This window comes from Colobus angolensis, unplaced genomic scaffold, assembly GCF_000951035.1.
Source record: "Colobus angolensis palliatus isolate OR3802 unplaced genomic scaffold, Cang.pa_1.0 Scaffold465, whole genome shotgun sequence".
In the NCBI taxonomy this organism is placed as follows: domain Eukaryota; kingdom Metazoa; phylum Chordata; class Mammalia; order Primates; family Cercopithecidae; genus Colobus; species Colobus angolensis.
The window spans coordinates 1,725,149-1,739,689 of record NW_012118099.1 but is presented as its reverse complement, the minus strand read 5'-3'; the positions used below and the strand labels follow the sequence as shown (position 1 = coordinate 1,739,689).

Genomic DNA, 14,541 nt, shown 5'->3' with positions numbered 1-14,541 from the left:
ATTCTATTTTTAAAATTTGGATTTATTATTGCCTGAAAATAAGGGTTCTCTAGTCTTTACCAGAAGAGATTATACGTTTACATTTTTGAGCAGTCTTAAAGTTATAGGTAGAAGTAGGAAGAAACATGATGGAGACTTCAGAAAATTCAAGTGTGTGTCTGCTGGCGACTGCCTAAACTTTCTAGAGAGAGTTGGGGTGGGGACGAAGTGGGTTTCATGATCGTCCACATCAGAGATAAATCAAGCCATTTCAAAAGCACCCTTGATAGAAGCCAGTGGTTCTCAGTCTTTGACTGCACAGAAGTATCACCTTGGATTCCTGTGTTTTTTCTGCTACTTTGGCCTCTTCATTAGAGATTCTGATTTAACTGTTTCTGGTAGTGCCCAGGAATCAGCATTTTAAGCTGCAGAGTGATTCCAGTTAATATGCTGCTAGTGTTTAACACCACTGTGTAAGGAAAGTTGGGTAAGTCCCATTGTCCTGACTGGTAGTCCAGGCTCATGTTAATGAACTGAAGTAGCAAGTATGAAGAACAGTAACAGAAAGTTTCTTTTAAAACTTTGAAAAAATAAGCAACAAGTTAGCTACTATCATAGTGTATCTAGCTTTCTAGACTGATGTCTTTCAAAAATTAAATCCAATATTGTAACAAATTATATTTGTATGGTCAATTATAGTTTGACAAAGAGATTTTATGTGAATATGTGGTTATAGGCATATGTTTGCTTTTGCAGGGAGAAAACAAGTCTGAGTATTTCTTAGGATTAACTCCAGTTGGTGTTGTTGTCTACAAGAATAAAAAGCAAGTGGGGAAGTATTTCTGGTAGGTATGGCTTGAAAACAAAGTTGGCATTCTGTGTTTTGGGCTTATGGGACTTCTGTGTCAGTGAAAGAGTTGGGGAAAAGAAAACAGGTATTTTTCCAGTGGTTGGTAAATAAATGAGTGAAATTGGGTGTGAGTTTTCTCCTGTTGCACCTCAGTATATGTTTTCTCTGTAAATTTCAGACACTGTGATTCTAGACTCTCTTTTCCATGGGAGCTGTGTGTAGTAGGATTTCTCACCCATTTCAGTATGTGCTGGTGGACTGTGGATCCAGGACTATTCTGACTTTTAGCTCCAAATGGGGATGAGTTGGAGACATTGGGAAGCCCGTGGCCCTGTACTGTGTTTGGGAAGGTGGCACTGCCACAATGTGGGGATTCCAAGGTCATTGTGCATTTAGTGGAAAAGCATAGGACAATGAGAATGTAGTTTGCGTTAGGGTTTATGGGGAACTCTCTCTGTCCCTGTATGTACTGGGTATGGAGCAGTATATAAAGGAGCCAGTATTCACCAATCTTTTTCCACTGGACACTTCCCTGATTTTCTGAAAGGTTAATACTTAAAAACAGCAACAACAACATCTGCTTTGTTTTTTAGGCCTCGGATTACAAAGGTTCACTTCAAGGAGACTCAGTTTGAACTCAGAGTACTGGGAAAAGATGTAAGTTTCCAAGCCCTTAGCTTAAATTAGAAGGGAGGTGTCTTCTGTGTTCATTTATAGCTTAAAAGACATTGTGAAGAAATATTTTCTTCAGCTGCTTCTGCACGGAGCCAGGTTAATTAACTCACATCACAACTTCTCAAGGAAGGAAAGGGAAGTGAACAGAAGTGAATGAGAGAGTAATGGAGAAATGGGCGTTTTAGATTTAGCAAAGGAAAGCAAAACTTTTCTAAGGCAGAGGAGAGAATAGGAGGTGATCATTGTTATTAGTGTAATTTGCTTTCCAGTACCCTCTGTGAGGGTAGAAGGTAGGAGTTATAATCAGAAGGGTATAGCCTACATTCAGGACTGCCAAAATGTGTTCTAATTTTGCTCTAATGTAAATTAAACAACCTTTTGGGAGTCTCACTTCTGCTCTTTCCCTTATTGAGTGTGATAGACAAACCAGATGGAAATTCTGGATGCTTTCAAGGAAGAATGTAAAAATGCCGGCCTTTGCTTTGCAACTTGGCAGTGTCCTCTGGGAGTATTTGGGTAATGGGCACAAAACTTGTCAGTGCCTGGATGTGCTTTCATGCCTTGATGGGTGTCTTTGAGAAAAATGGTCAAAAGAAGGCAAGGATGTGAAAGCTTCCTTTTGATCTACCTGTGAAAATAATGCTTCCTTGAAGTGCTACTACTGTAAGCCATATATTATGGGATACATGAGTGAAAATATGATGTTCAGTCCATATTTATGGGATACATGAGTGAAAATATGATGTAGGAGGATCTACCCTTCTGTCTCTTTGATACTAACTTTGTGCAGAACAAAAACTAAGTGGAGTTTAATTGATTTTCTTGATTAACGAAAAGTAAATTGGTGCTTAAGCATGCACACATTGAGACAGGAATAGTAGAGCTGCAGCTACGTTTGGGCATGGTATTTGGAAGAGTACCTCACATGTAGTAGGCACTTCATAAGTATCTGTTGAATGATCATTGAACTGATGCACTGAGATACTGTGTGCTGCCAAATCAGAAAACCTGGTGCTACTCTTTGTTCTCCTAATAGGAAAAAAACATTATTTCATCCTGAACTATATGGCATGCTGCCATTTACTGATGCAATTAAAATTGGATTTTGAAATTAGTTTTAACAACTTGTAAGGAAGTGAAATTCCAGATTTTTGAAGAAATGATAGTATAGAAGCCATATAGTTGTCTTATGGTCTAGTTTGGAGGAAATCCAATGTGTTCTTCAGCTCCTGATTAGACATCTCAATTTTAAAAGATGTGCATTATAATGTAAGACTGAAATAAAATCATTCAAAAAGTAGAGTAGCTAATTAGATAGGAGGGTTTTGTAGTTTTCTCCATATGTTGCTATTCATTACGTTCACATGAATAATAATTCATCTAAATAATAATAATGCAAGGAATAAAGTCTGTTAAATATATTTGAATATAATGTTTCAAGTTTTTTTTAGCAGAATATGATAATCAAAAGACTTTTATGGAAACATTACTATTATTCAAAGTATTCTTTCCTTATAAGCTATTTTTGTGAGTGAGGTCCTCTGGTGAATGACTTTGATGTTATTATTACAGTGCCTTAAAATATATGTCTACTACTGTCTCAGGATAAATATTTGGCAAGTCCCAGCTAACCTGAACTTCCATCTTCTTGGACTTCTTCATGATTAGGCAAAAACAACAGCAACAAAATTGATATCATCGTGTTATTTTTCAAATGACAGTGTCCATCGAATGACCCTGTTTCCTGCGTACTCAGCTCAGGTGTCTCCCGTCCCCACCTCATTCCTTTCCCAGCTTTGAGATGAAATGGATGTCTGGGGAGACCCAAGGCACTGCACACTTCTAGGTCATTAAGCTCAATGTCAGTGATCTGTAAGAAGGTGACAAAGCAGGTCACATAACTCAGAGGCTTGAATTAAAGGATTTTTTTTATTGCTATTAAGTATCACATTAATTTATCAAAGCATTCTATTTCCTAAGTATTCTTGCTTGTGGGTCTTTTCTCTTTCTCCACCAGGGTACCTCTCTGTGAGCAGTGATTTACATAATGGTTGATTATTATGGAGGCCTAACCGTACTCACAAATTGAATTTAAAAGCCCCTTAAAACCCATCACTTGGAACAGTAATCACATTCAGCATGAAGAATGGTTGAAATGCTTATTCGGCTGGTTTGCTGGTCTGGTCAGACTTAGTATGGTCATTGCATTTAGGCCAAATTCAGAGATACTTTCATGCATTAGGCTTCCAAATAAGTAGCGTTATTTACATAATTTTGTACAAAAAACTAAACTTTTAGTATAAAGATCGTACATATTGACTATAGAAAATCCAGAAAATACCCTGCAAAGGAGAAAACTAAAATTACTCATTATCCTAACACTCAGAGGTAATGATTAATATTTTGATACAGTTGCTTCCAGATTTCACCCTGTCAGTGTGAATGTGTATATGCATCAATGTAGATTATCCTCTATGTGGTTTTGTACATGCTTTTGTATTTTATATTGTATCATAAGAATTTTCCCTTTTTTGTTAAATTTATTCAGATGTTCCTGCATGGTGTTTGATAAGTTTTCTTTTTACGTGTTTTACTTTTTTTCTTGCTATTGTGGATGCAATCTTTTCTTTCTATTATTTCTTCTAACTGGTTTTTGCTAGGAGAAGTGAAAGCCATGGAATTTTATTTGTTTATCTCAGATCTAGTCATTTTGTTGAATTCTTGTATTCCAGCTGAGAGTTCTTAATTTGATTCTCATAAATTTTTATAGGTATATCACTTGCAAATGAAAATAATTTGTTCCTTCAATTCTACTGTTTATGTTTCACACTTTATAGTGTTAGTCTGAACTTCTAGAAGGGTACTAAGTGATATAGCAGTATAAGACATCCTTGATTGGCTTTCTGTTTTAATGAAAATGTCACTACTATTTTATCACTATGTGTTAGTTCTTGGTTTTAGGAATACATGTTTTTTACTAGGTGTTGACATTCTTTTAAGTTTATTATCAGATGGTTGATTTTCACTGAATACCTTGAGAACCAAGACTGTTCCTTGTTTACTCATTCAGCAACTTAGGCTTATTTCAAAATCCGGGCAAGAGATGATAGTGTCTCTATCTCAGTGGATCAAGGTGACAACAGTCAAAATGCAGAGAAGCTGTTGGATTGTGGATTTTACCAGCAGGGTTTCCTGAATGTGGGCAGATATGAGAGGAGTCCTGGTCATGGTCACTTAAACGAGTTTGACCTGCGAAGCAGGAAAGATAGAGCTACCATCAGGCGAAGTGGGGAAGGTTATGGATAGAGCAGACTTGAGGAGGCAGATCAGGAGTCCCGTTCTGAACGTGTTGAATTTGAGATGTCTTTTAGACATACAAGTGGATATATTAAATAAGAAGTGAGCTATGTGAGCCTGGAGTTCAGCACCAGAATCTGAGCAGAATATATAAATTTGAGAATCATTGCCATCTGCTAGTTTTTGAAGCCATGAGGCTACCTGAAATCACTGGGAAAATGAGTATAAATGAGAAAAGAAGAGAGAGAATCAGCAAAGGAGGCTGAAAAGAATCAGCCAGTGAGGTAGAAGGAACACTTATTATCCTGAATGCCAAGTAAAAGTCATGTATTAAGCATGGGTCAAATGATGTTGATATGTCATATAGGGTAAGGGCTGAGAATGGGCCACTGAATTTAGGAATGTAGGAGATCATTGAGAAGATGAGTTTCAGTGGATTGGAAGAGTGAGTTTCAACCCAGCAGTTCCCCTCTTAGGTATGTGTACCCTAAAGAGGTGTTCTGTGCAGCACTTATGTAAAAGTCAGAAAAAGAAATTAACCCAGAATTCCATTAACAGGAGAATGAACAAATAAATTGATGCATATTCATTAAGAAAAACCCGTAAGAGAGGTAACAGAAAGATAAGAATTGGAGAAGGTGAGTGTGGACAACTCTTTGGAGGACTTTTGGCACAAGGGGAATCAATAGAAATATAGCTGGCAGGTACTGTGCCAACATCAAGATATGAAGAGGATTACTTTAAGGATGACACCCACCATGAAAGATTGCAGAATTTCATCAACTGATGAGATCCAAAGCTGGGATTTTTTTTTTAGAGGGGAGGAAAGAGAATGGTCTGAAAACAGCAATGTGGAGCAGGGAGGATCCTCCCCACTTTTAGATTCAGAGATGCAAGAACAATGGAGACAGAAGACACAGCCATCCCTTGAGGGCTGTAGTGGAAACAGGGTCTTCAGGGATAGCGGGTGTCTCCTAATGCAGGAAGGTGAAGGACATATGAGAGACCAGACTGAGGAGCGAGGGAGTTTGCTGATGAGAGGTCATGAATTCTGGAGGGCACAAAGCAAGGGTTTCAGGGTTGAGTAGTGATGAAGAAAGAGGCAAGGGGGTGTGCTGAGCATTATTTGGGGCTGACTGAAATACACAGAGATAAGGAGCATCATGAGAATTGGTCCAGTCGATTGGGAAGGGAATGATGATTGGGTTTCCATGTCTGCCCATTTCCTCTGGAGATATGGGGTAGAAGACCTAAAGAAGGTGGGGTGGTTCCAGTGCACTACCTGGTTCAGCCTGACCCTTCTCAGAGGAGGGCCTCTCTTACCTGTGGGCATGAGCTCAGAGTCAACACTTGAGAATGGATTGAGGACTTGCGGGGAAATTGGGTGTTACATTAACTCTGGACTTCACCCTCCATGATCAGATGTGCATTTCAGAAAGCACACTTGGCTGCAGGGTGGAACATTCCACAGACGTGAGCACAGAGGCAAACGGGGTAGGAAATATGATCAAGAGGATACAAGAGGGGACTCACTGTAAAGATGGAAAGAAGTGGGCAGATTTGGGAAGCATTTAGGGGGTTAAATTGTTTCTGATTGGTAGCAGATTTATTGTTTTTGTAGAAAATAAGAATTTAGGATGATACTAGAATTCACTGGTTTTGGCAACAAGAGGAAGATATAATTCCTAACACAGGACTAAGCCCAGAATTCGGCATGTAGTAAGCACACTTGTGAAATAAATCAAAGAATGAATAAATGCTGCTGTGCTTACTTTTGTGTATAATACCTCAGGAAACTAACCTCAGCTAAAGTTACCCCGTGTGACAGGATGTAGAACCAAAAGGTTCCTGGCAACTCTGGCTGTGAGTAATGAGATCCACTTGGCAGAACTCTTGGGCTTGCTTTAAGGAGAGTACACCGGAAGCGGTGATGGCCAGGAGTCATCACTGTTTGTCAACAAGTGCAAGAGGTCTCACGTTAAGCCAGGGGTTCCTTTCACATTTTAAATGGTACTATAGATTTTTAAAAAGTATTTTTATTTGAAAATAATTCAAAATTTATTTAAAAAGTTGTAAAAATTAAAATATTAAAAAGAACACATTCATTTACTGTTACCTAGAGTCACTTATGGTTAATGTTTTACTTCACTTCCTTTATTATTTGTGCTTCTTTCTCACTGTACACACACAGGCCATTTTCTTTGAGAGTAAGTTACGTATGTCATAGACTATAAATATGTAATTGTGTATTTCCTAAGAATAGCGATATTCTCATGTAACCACAGTATGGTTAACAACTTAATATATTAATAATGATATAATACTTTTACCATCTAGCTTCCATATTCCAATTTTGTTGATTGACCTAATAATGTCCTTTTTAGCATTTCCCCCCTATGGTATAGAATACAGATAACTTCCTTTAATGTGGAACACTTTCATAGCATTTTGTTATCTTTTATAACATTGACATTTTAAAAGAATACAGTTATACCCCACTGTTTTAAAACAGTTTCTTGTTTCATGTTTTTCAACTGTTTCCTTGTGATTAGACTGAGGTTATGCATTCCTAGATGTACAGCTGCATAGGTGAAATAGTGTCCTTCTCAGGTGTCTCATCTGGGGGCATATGGTGACCACCTGTCCCTCGTTGGCTGTTAAGTTTGATCACTCATTATGGTGTTGCTTGATTTCTCTGCTGTATAGTTCCTGCTTCTCTCTTGCAACTAATAAGTAGTCTGTGGGGAGACATTTAAATCAATGTAAATACCCAGTTCCTCTTTAAAATTCTCTATAAATTTAGCATTCATTGAGGATTCTTGCCTGATCCAGTCTTCTACTAAGATGGTTGCAAAATGCTGATTTTTTCTAGCTCTCTACTCCCTCCACATTTATGAGTTAGCCCTCAGCATTCCACTGAAGCAAGAGCTCTGCCTTCTCTCCCTTTTATTTATCTATTGTCAGTAATTATTAACTTCTATTTTTTCAGTGGTTTAAAATATATTGCATACCTGTTTATTTTTAATATTTTCAACTTTTATTATTGGTTAAAGGGTACATATGCAGGTTTGTTACGTGGGTGTATTGTGTGATGGTGAGGCTTGGGGTCCTAATGATTGCATCATCCAGGCAGTGAGCATGGTACCCAACGGGTGGTTCTTCAGCCCATGCCTCCCCCATCCAGTAGTCCCCAGTGTCTGTTGTTTCCATCTTCATGTTCATGTGTATTCAATGTTTATTTCCCACGTACTTCCAAGTAAGAACACCTGATATTTGGTTTTATTTTCTTGCATTAGTTCACATAGGTACCTAACTATTTTGCTGTTCAGATTTGGTTAATGGGAACCCCTTCAATCTGACTCCTCTGCCTTTTGGATCTGCCCCCCACCCCATCATTTTGGGGCAAATACCTTCTTTTTTTGGTGTAGTATATTTCAGGTGCATGTTGTATCAACCCTGCCCCTACCCTGAGTGTCAACCATTCTTCCAAGGAGCTCTGGTTCCTTTTACTGGGAAATGGTCTAGATCTGGGTGCTAGGTGTGGTCATTGCTACTAGGGTGATTTTGCTTCTTGGTCTTTTCAGTTGACAGAGCTAGGGAATAGATGCATGCATATACACATACATAGACCCTAATACACATATATAGAAATAGAAATACATGTACACATGTGCATATAAGCATACACATATTGATACATAGCTTAGAAATCATGAGTTCACAGCATACCTCCAGTTCCTGTCCATAACCACAGGGTTCTTCCTTACCCTCCCTCATTTTGTATTTGTATGTCCTTTCTTTGGCCATGGGAACCTTGGCTTCCAAAAAAGCACACATTTACTCATTTGCTCAATTCTATAACACATACCACATAGTTTCAGAATTGCTTTGGTCAGACCACTAAAATGGACAATTGTTTGCTGTTCTTTCATCCATATGCACCACTTTGCCAAGACAGAGGGCCTAAGAGTCAAATACTGTGTTCAAAATTTACTTGGATTGGTCCTCCCTTCCCTTCCCTCCTTCTCACCATTCATGTCTTCCTTCTTCATTCCTGTGCTCATGTATTCATTGGAAATCTACCTAGGTTTATTGTTTCAGGTTGTTTTTAGTTATAGCTCCCTCTCCTTCACATTCTTGTTTAATTTTATTTTTTAATATGTAGAAGGTTAACTTGCTTTCAAAAATCAAAGTTACTCAAAGACTCAGAGAATTATCACCAACTCCCATTTTCCTTCCATCCTGTTCTGCCATGCTTCCTTGTAGGTAACCAACTTCAGTGTTTTGTAGTTAATGCTCCCTGTGTTTCTTTTTGTAAAGATACACATTTTTTTCTTCATTGTTTCTTTCCTAAAAGGTAGCATACTATATGGGCTTTTGTACTGTGTTGGGGGTTTTTCCCCACTTAGTAATATCTCCTAGAAATTATTCTATATCAGTTCTTTGAGAGCTTTCTCATTATTTTGTAGATAGCACTGTATTGAATGTATGTAACATAGTTTATTCAACCAATCTCTTATGCTTGAATATTTAGAAAAAGTTTTCAATATTTTACAGTCACACGTTTTTCTTCATTCAGTAATTTTGTGTGTACATGTTTTTGGAGGGATGTCTATGGGTTCAATTCCCAGTAGGGGGATCGCTCGGTCACAGCGTAAGTGCATAGGTAGTTCTGTTTGGTATTGCCATATGCCCCTGCTTCACTCATAGTTGTACCACTTTGTGTCTCCAACTACAATGTATAGAAGTCCTGGAACTATAGATTTAATATTTTCCCCAACTATTCTTAAGTGTGGCTGTTAGTAATAATTGGGTCCTGATGCCACATGGCAGTTTGATTTGGAATCTTTCAGATTTAGTGATGGACTGTTAGATATGTGATCAAATAAATGTTTTAAGTCCAGGTCTCTCGCTCACTAACTGGGCAGTTCACTGAACAACATTTAACTACGTTTCCTGATCTGTAAAGTGAGGATGATAAGATCTCTTATGAAGCTACTGTGAAGTTACAAGCACCTAGTGCAAAGTTCGACATGTAACGGGCACACAGAAAAATCCATTTGGACTTCTATGTTCATATCTGTGAATTCCTTCAAATAATAAGAATAAGCTCAACATGGTAGTTTTCAAGGTTTACTGGAATATGATGTAAATATTTTCTATGTTCTGGCTTATATTCTCTCTTTTGGAAGTTTTGAAGGAAAAGAAAAAAGAGGAGAAGCAATGTAATCTAACACATCCTATTCAATTCTAATTTATGCTTCTATGAGCTAGAGTTGTATATAATTATCAAGAATCAACTTATTCATCTATAAAATGGGTAAGATGGTTTTCACATTTAGCATATGTTTTTGAAATGTAACCCATATAGCTGATAAGAGTACTAGAATATTTTGCTGTTTTTGTTCTTACACTGTGAAATATACATGCAGAAATGGAAATTAATTTTATTCTTCAAGTGCTGTGTGAAATGCACAATGATTTTTCAATTAAAAAATATGTAACTATATTACGTGCATTTCAATTTTTTTTAAAAGTGTGTGTGTGTATGTATGTGTAGAGGGTTGTTTATGTATAGTGCAATATTTTTTAAACTGGAGTATGTACTTACCATACACTTCCCTGAAAGAAAGTTCTTTGCTCAAATAAATTAAAACAACCGGCCGGGCGCGGTGGCTCAAGCCTGTAATCCCAGCACTTTGGGAGGCCGAGACGGGTGGATCACGAGGTCAGGAGTTCGAGACCATCCTGGCTAACACGGTGAAACCCTGTCTCTACTAAAAAATACAAAAAGCTAGCCGGGCAAGGTGGCTGGTGCCTGTAGCCCCAGCTACTCGGGAGGCTGAGGCAGGAGAATGGCGTGAACCCGGGAGGCGGAGCTTGCAGTGAGCTGAGATCCGGCCACTGCACTCCAGCCCAGGCGACAGAGCGAGACTCCGTCTCAAAATAAATAAATAAATAAATAAATAAATAAATAAATAAATAAATAAATAAATAAATAAATTAAAACAACCTACAACCTTACCAGCTCTTGGAGATTCACAGTATGTATAAGCGCATTAAAGGTCTGGGTGTTTAGCCCAGTGTTTCCCATACTTAGCAAAGAACCCCTCTATGCCAATATTGCAAGACCCTAATGTTGTAAGAGACACTCTTTGGGGAGCATCGCGTAAAGACTGGAAAGAATACGATCATGTTTTATTCAGTGTCTTAAAATTTCCTTCTGACTTCATTTTCCAAGTAATGACAAAATTGGTGAATTTTGTTGCAGGACTCACCCTCAATTCATTAGCCAGGTTTAAACTCAGGATGCCTAGAAAAGAGAACATGAAAAAATATGAGGAAAGCAATTAAAACAGACATTGTGCCCAGGATATCATGTATACCAACATAGTTTAATTTTTAAAACTACAGTCAGTTTCACCATTTAGAAAGATAAAATTTTTCAAAAGCTTAAAATTTTATAAGCTTTCTTTGGTATCTATTTCCAGTTGGAGAATAAAGATTGCGGTTCGACTACTTGCCTGCCTTTGCATGATCAGTAATTAAGAAGAAAGTTATTTTAGTCATTTGCTTCCAGCCGTCTGACTATTTTTGTTTCTCTCCCTGGAACCTAAACTCAGTTAATGATTGCAAGTTAATGTAAATTTTGTGTGAATTGGATAGAAAGAAAAAAGCAAAAATCTCACAGTACTTTAGACTTGTAATCGTCACACTTCTTTGTAGCCTCTGCCCCCACCTCTGTGGAACATCGGTAGGAAACCTCTCTGCTGTAGACCTTCAGGTATTTTATATAATGATTGCATTTTACTCTCCTTAGATGTACTCATCTCTTTTGCTCTTCAGTGATGACCTATACCATGTATCTTGGGTTACTTCTAGTGTGACCTTGGATGTGAGCCAGGTTTATAATGGGATTAAGAAAGGTATTCATACCCATAATTTTAGGGAGCCTGGGGAAGGCAGACTGTCCAGTTGTGGCTGTTTCCCAAAACAGAAACAGGGAGGAACCTGTCAGAGTACAGGATTGCATTCTTGTGTCAAGAATACAGGCTTAAGAGAGGCAGTGAAATGGGACTAGGCCCAGGCAGAATAAGTGGGTGTGCTGCTGGCAGTGTGAGCCTTTCAGTGATCCTATCAGGAATCCCAGTACCCTTAGAAGAAGCTAGGCAAAAGTAGATTTTTTCTTTAAGCTTGCCAAGAGAGACATAGTCAGCCAAAATGGGAAAAGAAACTGGGAAGACCAGAGGGAGTTAGGTTGAGAATTTGTTGATATAATACAGGTCCTGAATTCTTACAAATGATTGGAGGTTTGAGTCAGGTTTACCTAGACACCCATGGGGCAGTAATATCCATGTGATACTGGACTTACAAATGACTCATGCTTGATTGGTTTATGAAGTAAAAAGAAATAGATTCAGAGAATAGCTTTGCTTCTGGTATGAAATGACCAAAGCTATAAAGGTATTTGAGTAATTTTACAAAAAGCGAGCATTGGATTCTTGGCTAAAGTATTTTAGCAGGAGATTGGAATGAACTTCTTTAATTAAGCAGCTGTTCATCTTTGTGTGAATGAGTAGAAATGTGCTAATTGGCCATGTTTATCTGGAAAAGGTTTGGTAAGTGAGAGTGGTAGAAAGAGATATTTGAAATGCCATGGCAGTGGAATTCATGCCAGCAGTTACTGTACATGGCAAAAGTACACAGAATTTATTCAGAATACCTGGCTCCTGTTTCAATTATGTTAAGCCTCCTTTTAGTATTTGGATCATTCTGCCAGGAACAGGATAAAAAATAGGCAGCTTGTCCTAAAGCTCACTATAAGTGGAGAATGAGTTCATACTTGTCATTTGTACTTGGCAGAAATAATTAGGAAGCCAGTGGGGAGGCGCTTTTGATCCTTTAATATATTTGTACCCAAGGAAACTTGAGAAAAACTGAATTCTGGCTAGATTTGAAATATCTTTTATCCTTTCCTTAAGTGATGGTAGTTTTTTTAAAAAATTACTAAAAATTAGGCATTCTGTGACCAAGTCTCTACTTGAAAAGTAAAAGGATACAGTGACCTACCTGACAAAAATAGTTGAAAACCAGACTAAGAAAAGTTTGAGATTTAGAGGAGACTTTGTTTTATTTTAAGACGGAACACTTTGCTTCTCCTTCCAAGACTTTTGGAAGACCCATGGGTCCCTAGGTAAACCTGACTCAAACCCCTAATTCCATCATTTGAAAGAATTCAGGACCTGTATTATATCAGCAAATTCCAAAAGTCTTGGAAGTCTTTGGAAGCATGTAATTAAATAAGTTTTGATATTTTTATTTACTTAAATTATACCTCATTTTGGATTATTTTGCTAAAAACGTAAAAATGTCTTATGTCACAGAGAAGTCATTCTCAGCCATCATTTCTAGTAGGTGGTAATTCTCAGTATGTCCTGCCACACACAGTACTTTCATTGTTGAAAGGCACAGGGAAATGGTGGGTCTACGTAGTAAGGAAGGACGTAGTGGGAGAGGGGCAGGGGTAGCCTCTCCTGGTCTTCTCTTTACCTTAACAATTTATCTTGATAGAATGCAGTCACAAGCAGACTTACTTTAAATGAATAACTTGTACATTCTATTTTAGGGTCATTCAGTGCCCTTAAAAACACCCACCCCTTAGAGTAGTGATTGCCTCTGGGGAAGGGAATTGGGGACAGTGGTGGGAGGGAGATTGAGTTGTCAGTGTATACCCACTTCAATAACTTTGGCGTTTATACCATGTACATGTTATACATGTGTCAATGACAGGGATATGTTCTGAGAAACAAGTCATAAGGCGATTTTGTCACTGTGTGTACATCATAGAATATTTTTACACAAACCTAGCTGGTCTAGCCTACTACACACTGACAGTCGAGGAAAATAATGAGACAAGTCTCAATCATTTTAGATTTATCTGCCAACGTTAAGGACATGCCAGGGAGACAGGTCTATGCGTTTCTCCAAAGATGATTTTGAGAGCTCCACATTTAAAGGGCCAAAGATAGGATGTTGAGAAGCATATAGTTTTCATGTAAGAGGGAGGTAGGGAAAAATAGTCATTCATGCCTTTGTCTGCCTCAGTGAATCTACATTTTTTTTTTACATAGGATGACACAAAAGGGGCAGAGGAAAAATGCGGAGAATCTGCATTTTACATCAGATAATATAGATAAAATAGGGTAAGGAAACAGTCAGGTAATGCATTGGTGTCTGGGGTGACTGTACCTGTAAAGATAAAGCTATCAATTTGCATTGCCATGGTAAAGTTTTAACAGCTCACTAGGAATTTCCTTGTGGGAAAAATACGGGGGAGGCATGTAGCTTTTCATCTTGTAGCAATCTTATTTAGGAACCAAAAAGGAGAGGCATGTTTGCATGACCCAGTTCCCAGCTTGAATTATCCCTTTAGCTAAATGAGTTTGGGGTCCCCAAATTTAATTTCCTTTCACAATACCTAGGCTATACAGTATAGCCTATTGCTGCTAGGCTGCCAACCTGTACAGCATGTTACTGTGCTGTGTTACTGCAGGCAATTGGAACACGACGGTAAGTGTTTGTGTATCCAAAGACACAGAAACGGCACAGTTAAAATGCGTTTTATAATCTTAAGGAACCGCTGTTATATATGCGATCCATCATTGACCAAGACATCCTTATGCAATGCATGACTGGATATTTAAAAAAAGAAAAGTACAAGAAAAAAAAAATTCTCTCTA

General features: G+C 38.0%; 1 protein-coding gene across 1 annotated transcript in view; it reads left to right on the top strand.

Annotated features, from left to right (window-relative positions):
• The window catches only part of EPB41L4A (erythrocyte membrane protein band 4.1 like 4A), a 256,390-nt gene that overhangs the window by 157,703 nt on the left and 84,146 nt on the right, over window positions 1-14,541 (top strand). The window contains exons 8-9 of the mRNA XM_011958280.1: window positions 736-824; window positions 1,423-1,486. Coding sequence (XP_011813670.1) covers window positions 736-824; window positions 1,423-1,486 — 153 coding nt within the window. The remainder of the gene's footprint in view (window positions 1-735; window positions 825-1,422; window positions 1,487-14,541) is intronic.